Below are 13,161 nucleotides of genomic sequence, written 5' to 3'. Positions count from 1 at the left end.
CTGCGTTAGAGTGAGAACCACTCTTAGCCAAAACATTCACAGAAGAGGGCTCATACAGTGGTGTAAAGTAACTAAGTACATGTACTCAGTACTGTAGTTAAGTACAATTCCGAGGTATTTGTACTTTAATGGAGCCCAGTTCTCCGCCACTGCGCTCATTAACGCTTTGGTCGTCTCTTCGAGGCGAAAGAACACCTTCCATGAGACACATTAACCAGTCAATCTGGCTCCACCGCCGTCGTGTCATCGAGGGGAGAGCACCTCCTATGAGACATTAATCAGGCAATCAGGTTCTGCCGCGGTCTCTCAAAGCGGTAGAGCAGGCTATGTACTCTCAACGCTTTCGTCCAGCGACAAGCAGTAGCGGAGTGGGACACACTCACAATGCTTACGCTACGTTACGGTGGGCCGCACGTGGTTCCTTTCCTTTTTTTTCCTCTGGCCAGCGACCAACAGCAGCGGAGCGAGACACACTCCCAATGCTAGCGGTATATTCCAGTGGGCGCACGCCGCAGTGGCGTGGTCCCTCCAAAAGCGGCAGAGCGAGACACACTCTCAACGCTAATACTTTCCACTCCTTTCGTCCAGCGACAAGCAGTCTGACGCTATGTTGCGGTGGGCCTTACATGGTTTCTCAAGCGGCAGAATGGGATACACTCTCAACGCTAACACTTTCCACTCCTTTCGTCCAGCGACAAGCAGCAGTGGAGCGAGACATACTCCCAATGCTTACGCTATATGGTGGTGGGCCGCCCGCCATGGTTTCTCAAAGCGGCAGAGCGAGATGCACTCTCAACGCTAATCCTTTTCCCTTCTTTCGTCCAGTGACAAGCAGTAGTGGAGCGACCAGCAGCAGCAGAGCGAGACACACTCCCAATGCTAGCGGTATATTCCAGTGGGCGCACGCCGCAGTGGCGTGGTCCCTCAAAAGTGGCAGAGCGAGACGCACTCCCAATGCTAATTGCTAACGGTATAATACAGTGGGCCACACCGTGGTTACTCTTTTTTTCCCCTTCTCTTGTCCAGCGACCAGCAGCAGCGGAGCGAGACACTCCCAATGCTAGCGGTATATTAAAGCGGCAGAGCGAGACACACTCTCAACGCTAATCCTCCTTTTCCTTTTTTTCCCCCTGTCCAGCGACCAGCAGCAGCCGAGCGAGACACACTCCCAATGCTAATTGCTAACGGTATATCACGGTGGGCCGCGCACCCTCACGCTAATCTTTATTTATTTATTTATGTAAACACAGCCCAAACATTCACTCACCGTCGCCAATGTACAGCTATGGCTCCACGCATGGACCGCTACTCGATGGTATTGTAGTTAGCCACCAAGCCATTGTAGTTAGCTACCAACGCTAGCAGGCAGCAGCTAACTCCATTCACCGTCGTGACTCGTGCAGGGCTGCTTTTCCAGCTTTTTGATTTCTTTTTTTTCTCTCCTTCCTTCTTTCGTTCCTTTCCGACAGCCCCTATGAACGGGGTAACGTAATTCCATGGTAGCAGACTACGCAGTCTCTGGAGGATGAGGGTCCGTAGCTCCAACCGTGTTGGTTGCGAGACTCCACGCGCAGCTGCAAGTAATCGACCTGCGCTCTGGAGGCGAAAAGATGAAAGAGGATGAACGCTGTGTGCACCGCACCTATATAGGTGGCGTGCGTGCACACAGGTCACGAGTGACTTTGTTGGTATTAATATTCGACCTATGCGCGAGCGCGGGATGAATATCCAGGTGTTGAAAACACTGCCTCTGGCGGTCAGAAGGAATGAAGTAGAACACCTTGCGGGCCAGATTTGACGACGTCGCGGGCCATTTGACATCGCTGAGCTAAAGCATGGTTCAGAAGTGTTCAACGTTCACTCTTCCATTGGAATGAATAGACTCCAACCTGCTTCCGCTCTCCTAAAAAGGTGTCCACCTACTTCAAGCAGATACCGGAGATAGTATCCGGAGATAGCGTCCAGATAGTATCCGGAGATAGCGTCCGGAGATAGCGTCACATCGCGACGCGTTGTGAGCTTGTAGATCTGCTATTTTCAAACAATTTAGTACTTTTACTTTTGGTACCGTAAGTAAATTTTGATACCAATACTTTTGTACTTTTACTCAAGTACATTTTTAATTCCGGACTTTTACTTGTAACAGAGTACATCTACATTGCAGTATTGATACTTTTACTTAAGTAAAACATTTGAGTACTTTTTCCACCACTTGACATAGTGTGTGTGTGATCTCTACCTGTTCCATAAGGCCACCAGGGCGTATTCATGGAGGTCGGCGCTCTGCGCTCCCTTCTTGGCGTCGGTGGGGACGGCTACCTTGGACATGCGGATGGGCTTCATGTTGTACGTGCCGGCGTGGTCAGTGATGTAGTTGTACAGCTGGTGGGCCGTTATCATCCCCGTGGACACCGAGAAACTCCCTGCCATGATCAACGAGGAAGAGATGATCACAACGCCCATTCACTCAACCAGTGGTGTAAAGTACATTTACACAAGTACTGTACTTAACCGATTAAGACCAGGAAAGAATCTGTGTAATTTTTTGATTTCTTTGGCTATTCAAAAATAGCATATATACAAGCTCATAGCGCTGCACTGAGTGCCGCGCAAGTACATTTGCTATTTTTGAAAAATCGTGAAAATGTGTGCAAATCTTTTTATGTATATTTTTTCAAGCCAACATTTTTAACTCAATTTTTAACAACTTCTGGGGGTCCCTGGAACAAAACATTTTGAGATGGGGGGGGGGGGGTCCATGGCCAAATACATATATATTTTTTGAGAACCACTGATATTATAGCAACAAGTTTTTTCAAAAAAAATATAGGATTTAGAAGACATTTGTAGAATCCGCCCAGAAGCAAAGATTTGAGTTACAAATGTTCGCTTTAAAACATATTTATATATTCAAAGAACCACGATTTCCCCCAAAAATAGCAGATCTACAAGATACTTGTATATCTGCTATTTTTTAAGCCAAAGAAATCTAAAAATGACACACAGATGCGTTCCCGGTCTAAATGGGTTAAGTAAAATGTTGCAGTATTTTTTTCTTAACTTGAGTATTTACAATGTTCAGTACTTTTGCTTCTACTCCACTAGATCACAGAGGCAAATATTGTACTTTTTACTCCACTTAAGTTATAGGAAATTAAATCGACATTGCAGTATCGATACTTTTACTTAAATAAAACATGTGTACTTCTTCCATCACTGTCCTCAACCTTTTTCACTTCAAGGACCCCTTAGTTTGATATGCATTATGCCACAGACCCCCATTTGACACAACTGTTGTATCTCAGGTACCCCCAATCTACAGTGTAGCTCCCCCATACCTTGCATTGAGAACCAGTCATAGAACAGCGGTTCTCATACAAGATGTGTTGTTAAAATGTTTGGAAAATATTCCAAATTTTTCCATTGTGTTTCCAAGATTGTTTTTAAATAGCAGATCTAAAAGCTCACAACACATCACATTTCGTTGTGTTGTCAGCATGTAGATCAGCTATTTTCAAATACTGTAGCCGATGTATAAGGGGTCAGAAAATGTTCACACTATATTAGCACATTTTTCTGGGGACCCCCTGGAACCCCCTTAAGGACCCCACTTTGAGAACAGCTGTCATATTAGACATCACTGGAACCACTGGACAAACGAAACACTTTAACAATACAGATTCATCTTTATAAACGTCTGGTTAAGAGAAGAATGACTTCATTATCTTTCACATTAAGTGCTAGGTAAAATAGCAGATCTTCAAGCTCACAACGCGCCACAATAGGACGCATGGTGAGCTTGTAGATCTGCTTTTTTGCAACTTTTGTTGTGCAATGAAGTAGGGCATTAATTTACAAAACAAAAATAAAACATTAACCCATTAAAACCGGAAAAGTATGTGTCATTTTTGATTATTTGGCTATACAAAAATAGCAGATCTACAAGCTCATAGCGTGTCACTTTGTGCTACACTTGTGCTAGATCTGCGTAAAAAAAAAAAAGTATGACACTTTGTGCAAATCTTTGAATATATATGTATTTTTTTTAAAGCAAACATTTTTAACTCAAATCTTTGCTTCTGGGGAACCCTGGAACAAAATATTTTGAGATGAGGGTCCGCAGCCAAATACATATAATTGTGGGGGTCCTGGATATGAAAAAGTTTGAGCACCACACGTTCTTCATAAAACTGTTAGGATTTAAGGCGGTTACACACCGGCGAATGTGCGAATATACGCAAAATTCGGACTCGTTCCGAATAATTAAAAGACGCTTTTTCGCTTCGCTTTTCCGCTTTTTCGCGCCATGTACGCTTGCATTGACTTTATAAGGTTTTTAAAAAAAGCGTATTATTCGCACGAAAAAATCGCCCCGGTGTGTAAGGACCTTTAGAATCTGCCTCAGGTCTTAACCCTTTAAGACCGGGAACACAACTGTGTGTGTCATTTTAAGATTTCTTTGGCTATTCAAAAATAGCAGATCTACAAGCTCATAGCTATGAGCTTGTAGATCTGCTATTTTTTTAATAGCCCAAAGAAATCAAAAAATGACAGAGATGCGTTCCCGGTCTGAATGGGGTTAACGGATTAAAGGGATTGTAGGCAACATTAAGCCTAAATTTAAGAATATATATATATATATATATATTTAGCATTTTTTCCCCTCTATCAGCCACTATATAATGATGCTGGGGTGTTTTCCTGCATTGAAACACAGTCCTCTTTCTGAAATCCGTATTTTCCCTACTATTTATGTTTGTCTGGGACGTAAATGCATGGACGCGCATGTGCGCGTCCGTGCGCGTCCGTGCCCGTGTGAAGTGTTCGGGTGAAACCGAATGGGACCGAGTGCAGCCGACAAAAATGGAACTAGCCGCCATTGTTTCCTCCATTGAAGTTTATACTTCTTACTTTCGGTTTTAAAACGCTCTCAAACGTCTTTTTTGAGGCACGGAATTTACTTTTAAGATATCGTTTGGATAGAATTTAGTTGTTTAACTTCATATATGTGGTCAATTTATCATGAAAGAGCCTATTTAAAAATAAAATTTCAGAGAACCGGCAGGGGCGGGCAGTAACATGCACTGTATCCGAATAAAGCAACCTATTTTCGGCATGGCCCGTTTAGAAGTCCCCCCTGCGTCACCCCCTGGTGGTCGGGGAAACGAACTGCTGATGAGGAGGGGGGGGGGGGGGGAGTGGAGGTGCGGTGTTTGACAATAGTTTTTTTCTTTTTTTTATCTCTGAACTCGCCTACAATCCCTTTAAACATATGGAGATAAGAGTTGTATTGTCTAACAGCAACGCAAACCAACTGGCCTTGGTAGACGTGGTTGCGTCCGAACTTGGGGATGTCGGGGTGGTGGGCGATGAAGTCCTCCAGGAAGCTGGTGAGCTGGTAGCCCTGCCTGAGCGTCATGTGACAGCCCACCAGGTACTGGTGCACCACGCGCAGGTGGAAGTCGTAGCTGAATGAGTGCACGTGCATCAGGTCCCGCACCTTGTCGCATTCTTCGGTGAAGAGCATGGACAGCTATTGGGGAACAAAGAATGGACTGTAACACGTATGGACTAAAACGGTGGGTCGGGACCCACGTTTGGGTCGCGGACCAATTGTTTTATGGGTCACGAGTAAATATCTCCTTTTTTCAATTTACTACCTAAAAACACACACACACACACACATACATGTATATATATACATACATGTATATATATATACATACATGTATATATATACATATATATACACACATATATATATATACATATATACGTATGTATGTATGCATGCATGCATATATATATATATATATATATATATATATATATATATATATATATATATATATATATATATATATATATACATACATATATATATAATTTCAAAAAGATTTTAAACAAATAAATCACAACTTTTCATCAATTAAAAACAATTCTAACATTTTTCAAAAGCATTTCATACATTTAAAAAAATATATATATATTTCCATATATATATGTCACAGGGAATTTGGCATTCGTTGGGAAATTGTAAAGGTATGCTCGTTTTTAGGCGCAGGGCTTCGGCGCGAGGCGGGCTTTGATGCGAGGCGGACCTGGCTTTTGTTGTTCCCCCCAACATAGCAACCAGGAAGCTATGCTAGGGGAACGCTGAGGAGCGCTGAAAATAAAGTGGATAATATGAGAGAAATATTCTATGACAGGTTGGATAATGAAGCGGTTAGCCAAGAGGCGCGCCGACTCAGCAGACCTTGAGGCCGAGGAGGCACGCCCGAGCGCATCCAGGCGCGAGTGCCCGTCCCGACCGGCCGATGGTCTGCTAGTCGAATCAGCGCCGTCCGAGTTGTAAACCGATAGGGGGAGAATAGATCTTTTCATGGGTTACTATCCACGACACTCTCTAATTAGCCGTGCACATAGTGTGTGTGTGTGTGTGTGTGTGTGTGTGTGTGTGTGTGTTTGCGTGTGCGTGTGCATGCGTGCGTGCGTGTCTGTGTGTGTGTGTGTGTGTGTGTGTGTGTGTGGGGGGGGGGGGCTCTATGTAACAGGTGTGTTGATTACATAGACAGATTAACGTCACCAGTCGCAATTAAAGTGAATCGATAACAAAGGGGGAAGCGAGGGGGGGTGAAAACGAGCGATCCTTTTTCAATTTCCCTGTAACATATATATATATATGATGAATAAATAAAAATGTTTAAGAAGTAGTGAAAATAGCATCTACAAGCTCATAACGTGGCGTGAAGTGACACGTTGTGAGCTTGTAGATCTGCTATTTTCACTAGTTTGGGTCCCGGGCAAACATCTAATTTCTTTTTTTGGGTCTGGATCTAAAAGGTTTTGGAACCACTGGACGAAGGGAACGGTGACGTCAGCCATTGCTTTCTACAGACCCGCTTTGAGGCCACTTGTTCTGCAAATCACCATCTTGGAACTTCCAGTCCCGAAAAGCAACCGGAAAACGAATGCTATTGGCCGGAAGGGCAGTGAGGGTCTTCACTCAGTAGAACCAGTAGAATCCATACACTGCTTTATCATGCATTTTAAAATGAATGGAACCATCCTCACGGCCGTCTGACATTACATGACTTCACATGCTTCAGTAGGGCATAATATATAATATATATATATATATAATATATATATATATATAAATATTTGGTTGTCTGAACTACAAGAAGATAGATGAATGTTTCAACAGTGGCACAACTGAGGAAACAAAAGATGAACATTTTGGTTGTGGAAATTAATAAGAGATGAAGTGTATGGGATGGTTGCCTTCAACAACCGGGAAACCAGTGGTCTTATAAAGAAAGCAAATATTTCAAATGAGAAACCTCCATTCTGACACCACTAACATCCTGAAAACACTTTGTATTGCATCATGTTCTGACAACAAAGCTTGCATGATGCAAATAGAAGAAATTGCATGCAGTGGAAATAAGGTTTTGTGTTTTTGAAAGCTGCACCTGTTCAAAAAAGAATACAAATTGAACAAAGGGGAAAAACATTACCAATTGAGAGGAGAAGAAACCAAATGATTATGAACAGATGTAATCACTAGAGCCTGAAGCAGAGGCAGACTGAACGATTTCATTGAAGGAAAGATCAGCCATGATAAAACAGTATAATTGACACTATATTTAGTATGTAGAGTAGGCTCACAAAACGTCAGTTCAACATGACAAAACATTAAGCAGTGTCCTGCTGTTTGACTAGGGACTTAATCTGAATAGCAAAGTCTTAAGCACACACAAAAACAAACCAGACATCAGAAATGATGCTAAACTGTTCAAGAAATACTAATCTCCGCCACAAAATCCTGAGTGATGGCTCAGGCTTTATAAGCACACTGAAAGGATGGAGTTCTCCAGAGAGAAGACCCCTAAACAATGTATACTCCACAGGCAACATGTCCCGTGGCTATTAGCGAGGGACACCGTCTCATTGCTTCTAAAACGTTGTGGAGCAACCTGCAAACGTGTTACCAGAAAGGCCAGTCACACTATTAGTGCTGACTTGAAGCTAAACACCATGAAAATGACACAATGTGTGCTGTTCCTAATTTATGTTGAAGCCTAATTTATGCTTTGTCGCTTGACATTGTCGTGTGTGGAAAATAGTCAACCTACAAGATCACAACGTGTCATGTCTGTGTCAGATTATGAGCTTGTATGTAACTTTTCTTTTCGCACGCGATGCCATCATGCGACAGAGTATGAATCAGCCTCAACTCTGACATGAGAAAGGTTGCATGTTACTCTCATAGAAATGATGTCACAAATTCAAACGGACCTCAGGGTAATTAAAGAACCACAATCAAATTCCTAGTAATGTACATTTGATTGTAAATTAAATATTGTATTGGTTATTTTCTCATTGATTGTTGATTGTTAAGCTAAAGGCTTGATTTATACTTCGTCGTGCATGGTGTTGTGGTCAAAAATCACATATCCAGCGGCTGTTTTCGGCATGTGACACCGGCATGTGGCCGAGTATAAATCAGGTCCGAGTGTTAAAGGAAAGAACAAACTCAATCAATGACTGACAAGCTCCCGGCAGCACAATCAATACTATAGGGTAGAGGAGCAAATCAGCTCAGAATAGCAAGACGTGTCTTCTATAGGGCATAGCAGGGGCGGCCATTTTGTGGTGTCACAGATAGAAAGCCCATAAAGTATTCCCATAGATATTTCCGAAAATATTTATTGATTGATTGATCAAATACTTTAACAGTTTGCAAAATAGTACAGTGGTACAATTACACAATGATGCTAAAAGGATAACACACCAAGTCCTAAGTGCTTGTTTCCATTGTGGTCCTAGCTATATACATGATTTTAAGCCTGGAACTAAGCCATCCTAACCTGACTTCGCCAGATGGGGGCGGTATTGACTTCACAATACAGCCTCCATCTGGACTCGGTCACACAGTAGTGCTGCCCGCACCGCTGCATGTTCGAACCAATCAGCGGCTGCTAGGGGCGGGATCATCCAATCACCTAGCTTGGAAAAAAAAGGGACCGCCCCTTCATCGATTGTGCTACCGAGGTCCCAGATTAAAGCCATCCAGGCTCCTGGTGAATCATGACCATTTGATTCTGTGTAAACAAAATATTTGAATATTTAATTATATTATATAGCCGTATATAGCGGATTTCAAATATGTGTTGACACAGAATCAAATGTCGTATGGTCATGATTCACCAGGAGCCTGGATGGCTTGGTTCCAGGCTTACACTAATTTACATAAATATTTCCGGAAATCTCTATTGGAAAAATGTATGGGCTTTCTATCCGTGGAACCACAAAATGGCCGCCACTGCTATACCCTATTGCTGCTCTTAAGGTCACAACATGTCAGGGCTATTTTCGGTGAAGAGATTTGGTTGTTGAAGGTAAAAAAGGAGCAGATCTAGTATAGAGCCGTGAGGGAAACCGGTCAACTATGTGTTTAAAGGAGTAGTTCACCCAAAACATTACTTATTTTCTATCAATTACACACCCCATGAAGCCTTGAGATTGTTTTTTGTTTTTGTCGCATTCCTAAGGCAGTAAGTTGATGACCGGGTCATCGACCCATACGAGACTCAGTAGGAGACTCTGCGACTCAGCAGGTCATCAAATTGTTGGCTTAGGAATGTGACTAAAACAAAACAAATCAAGGCTTCATGGGGTGTGTGTAATTGATAGAAAATAAGTATTTTTTTGGGGTGAACTACTCCTTTAAGAGGTTGAAGACAGAGGACAGCTGATCCTCAGTCCTCCTTTAGTCGCTGGAGATTCGGACAAAAAAGAATGTCAAGCTGTAGGTGTCAGTAACCATAGCTCCCAAAGGCTGCTCTGAGAACCCCATTAAACAGAGGGAGAAAGGTCCCAATCCCCATCAGAAAGCAAGATAGTAGAGCCCCGCCCATCATACAGCTTTGGATGACCTATGTCTGTGGTTGTCAAACATTTTTTTAATTTCAAGGAGCACCATAACTCAGAGTTACAGACGTGTAAGGGTCCATTTGGATCCCCTTCAAGTAACCCTGAGGGTCCCCGGACCCCACTTTGAGAACCACTGACCCATGTCATCGGTAGCGATGTTTTGAAGCGATATTTCAAAACAAAAACAAAATTGCAAAATTGCAAAATCCTGAAATCAATTCGAAAAACGTACAAATTAATTAATAAGCTAAATGTACTTATGAATGAATTAAAACATAGTTTTTAATTAATTAAAAAAGTATAATATATTGAATGTCAACATATGAAAAGAACATTTAACTTTATACAAAAAACAAGCTAAATATGAATAAAATATAAGCATTCGTGGTTAAATATAACCACAAATACAATCAAAAACAGCCGAACCTGGTGAGCTTTGAAAATGTCCGCTTATAATGACATGCCTAAAAATAGGGACGTCAGCTTGAAAGTGTTGAAAGAAAACAAAAAAAAACGTTTTTTCAGCCAGAGCGACAAATGGCCAGGACTCTACAAGAGAGAGAAGCTGAAGGAGCAGGGATTGAGAAAAAAGAGACGATTGAAGCAACGCTGACGGCAGAAAGTTGAGGAAGGGGAAGAGGTGGAGCCAATTGAAGTGAGCCCCTCCCCTTCCTGTAGGATAGAGGGGACATACCGCAGAGTCAGACACCACGGTGCCTTCTGGGAATGGCTTGCACCGGGGTTTGGTGAACAGTGGCCCCTAGTGGAGAGATGAGGACATGGTGATGGGACTGGGCAGACAGCCGAGTCTGCTCTGGACCCAAGTTGATCATTTAAAATTGTTCAATTTGATTCGTTAATGTGAGTGCATCAAGTCATCTTTGTTTTACTTCATTTTATACCATGCATTCTTTCATCATACTTTAACATCCATAAAAAAAGAAGAGGAGGAGGAAGAGCGTTTAGCTCGAAGCGTCACAACAACTTTTGCTGCAATAAAAGCATCTGCATGGATTCAAAAATAAAATCCGACGACTGAAAACGTTTGTCAGGCCAAGTCCCAATCTGGGATTTGTGAAATGGCGTGAAAGGAGTCCTCCCAACAACAGTGGTCTAAAGTAACTAAGTACATTTACTCAAGTACTGTATTTAAGTACAATTTTTAGGTACTTTTACTTCTACTCCACTACATAAAAAATTATACTTATATTATACTTATACTATAGCAAATATTATACTTTTACTCCACTTCAATTATTTGAAAACTTTAGTAACTAGTTACTTTTGCTTTTTACATTATAAAACATACATTACCCACTTTAACCATAATTTATAACTAGGCTATTTGAAAATAGCTGATCTACAAGCTCACAACACGTCGCATTGTGAGCACATTTTGATACCAATACTGTTGTACTTTTACTCAAGCAATTTTTTTATTCCGGACTTTTACTTGTAACGTACTTCTGCATTGCAGAATTGATACTTTTTCTTAAGTAAAATATTTGAGTACTTTTTCCACCACTGCCCCAACAATAGCACTCTGTTTCCTACAGAGTTACAATATGCTTGTAGAATTATGATGGTTTTAGTAATATTGTTCTAAACCTACGTATGTTCCTGCTGTTCTACATGCAGCCAACCAGGTGAAGGAATCACAGACCGAGGCCTTAAGCTTTGCTTTTATGAAATATCTGAGACCATTAAGGTTGTATGGAAGATGCTTCTGAACATGCATCCTATTGTTTGACCAATTCAAACACTCTTTAATCTATTGAAATAAGTAATGACCGCAATAGCCGATCACAATGTGTCGCAGCGAGACACATTGCGAGCTTGTAGATCAGCTATTTTTGGTGCTCAACAAGCTTCCATTTAAGGCACCCGGTGCCGCGCTATGAGCTTGAATATCTGCTATTTTTTTAACAGCCAAAGAAATCTAAAATGACACAGATGCCTTCCCGGTCTTAAAGGGTTAAATGGGGGAAAGTGCCTGTGGCAGAAATGTTTGGCCCCAGACTATAGGATGTGGAAATCGCGGTTTGTGTTGGTCCCGAGTCTGCACACAGTTGAGCATGTGGGGCAGTGTATAGACTAGTGCTGTGTTAAGGGTTATGTTACTGTGTGTATTGTGGCGTGTAAAACAGTGTGTACCTGTGAGTTGACAGTCTGGCCCATGGGGATGCGGGAACACTCCAGAGCATACTGCTTCACACAGAAATAACAGCCCTAATACACACACACACACACACACACACACACACACACACACACACACACACACACACACACACACACACACACACACACACACACACACACACACACACACACACACACACACACACACACACACACACACACACACACACACACACACACACACACAGTTTATAAATAAATCCATTATGTTTATAAAGACCAGGCCTTTTTAGGCAATAATGCTGCCTAAAAAGGCAATTTTGGCCATTTTAAAGGTTTCATGACATGCTGGTTTACAAAACATTAAAAGTCTTTATCATGGTCCTTCAAACGTGTATTAAAAGGTTTTAACTGAAAAATCCACTCCAGTGAGCCATGGCAGGTTTTTTTAGGCCTTTTCAGCTGCAATGAAAAAAAACCTATTTGCCTGTGGGTGTCGCTGTTGAGGGATTTTGCCTGTCAATCATCGCCTCAGCTCCAGATTAATGGACTGTGACATCAAAGTCCACGGCCCAATCACAGCACTTTTCTGAGCCCAATTATTCAGAAAACCCCAGACCACAGAAAATCCACTGAATGTTCTAAGTTCAGTTTTTTTGGGTGTAATTGAGGTCAGAAAACCTAAAAAAATAAATAATAATTATGTCATGAAACCTTTAAGAATGTGAGTGTCACAAAAAGTAAGCCATTTAGACACATGTATACTGCATTGGTCATGTTTTATGCATGTTACAGTGGTCAGTTAACATCTAAAAAGCCCTGACAAATGCAGTTGATGTTAATGTACATCGTCAATGATGAAAACGTTCAGTAAACATTTTTAAATGACTATATCCATCTCAATTGGGCTGCAACAATTAATCAAATTAATCAATGTACACATTGATTATATATATATAAAAAATTATAATAATACAAAATGTTCCCGTGCGGTGTCCGCCGTCTGGATAGGTGGTAGTCCAGAACCACAGATCCAACCAATATGTCCATATATAGGCATGCCAATATGATGGGCATATA

At 41.7% G+C, this 13,161-nt stretch overlaps 1 protein-coding gene across 13 annotated transcripts in view; it reads right to left on the bottom strand.

Annotated features, from left to right (window-relative positions):
- The window catches only part of szt2 (SZT2 subunit of KICSTOR complex), a 232,658-nt gene that overhangs the window by 27,078 nt on the left and 192,419 nt on the right, over nucleotides 1-13,161 (bottom strand). For 11 of the 13 annotated variants that reach the window (XM_080430954.1, XM_080430959.1, XM_080430964.1 and 8 more), the window contains 4 exons: nucleotides 12,094-12,168; nucleotides 10,634-10,699; nucleotides 5,316-5,533; nucleotides 2,240-2,419 (listed from right to left, as the gene is read on the bottom strand). In XM_080430954.1, the coding sequence (XP_080287080.1) occupies nucleotides 2,240-2,419; nucleotides 5,316-5,533; nucleotides 10,634-10,699; nucleotides 12,094-12,168 (539 nt within the window). The remainder of the gene's footprint in view (nucleotides 1-2,239; nucleotides 2,420-5,315; nucleotides 5,534-10,633; nucleotides 10,700-12,093; nucleotides 12,169-13,161) is intronic. The other 2 variants (XM_080430966.1, XM_080430958.1) reach the window with 1 other exon arrangement.

This window comes from Gymnoscopelus braueri, assembly GCF_963280865.1.
Source record: "Gymnoscopelus braueri genome assembly, chromosome: 6".
Lineage (NCBI taxonomy): Eukaryota > Metazoa > Chordata > Actinopteri > Myctophiformes > Myctophidae > Gymnoscopelus > Gymnoscopelus braueri.
Note: the sequence above shows the minus strand (reverse complement) of the source record. Positions and strands in the feature narration are given on the sequence as shown.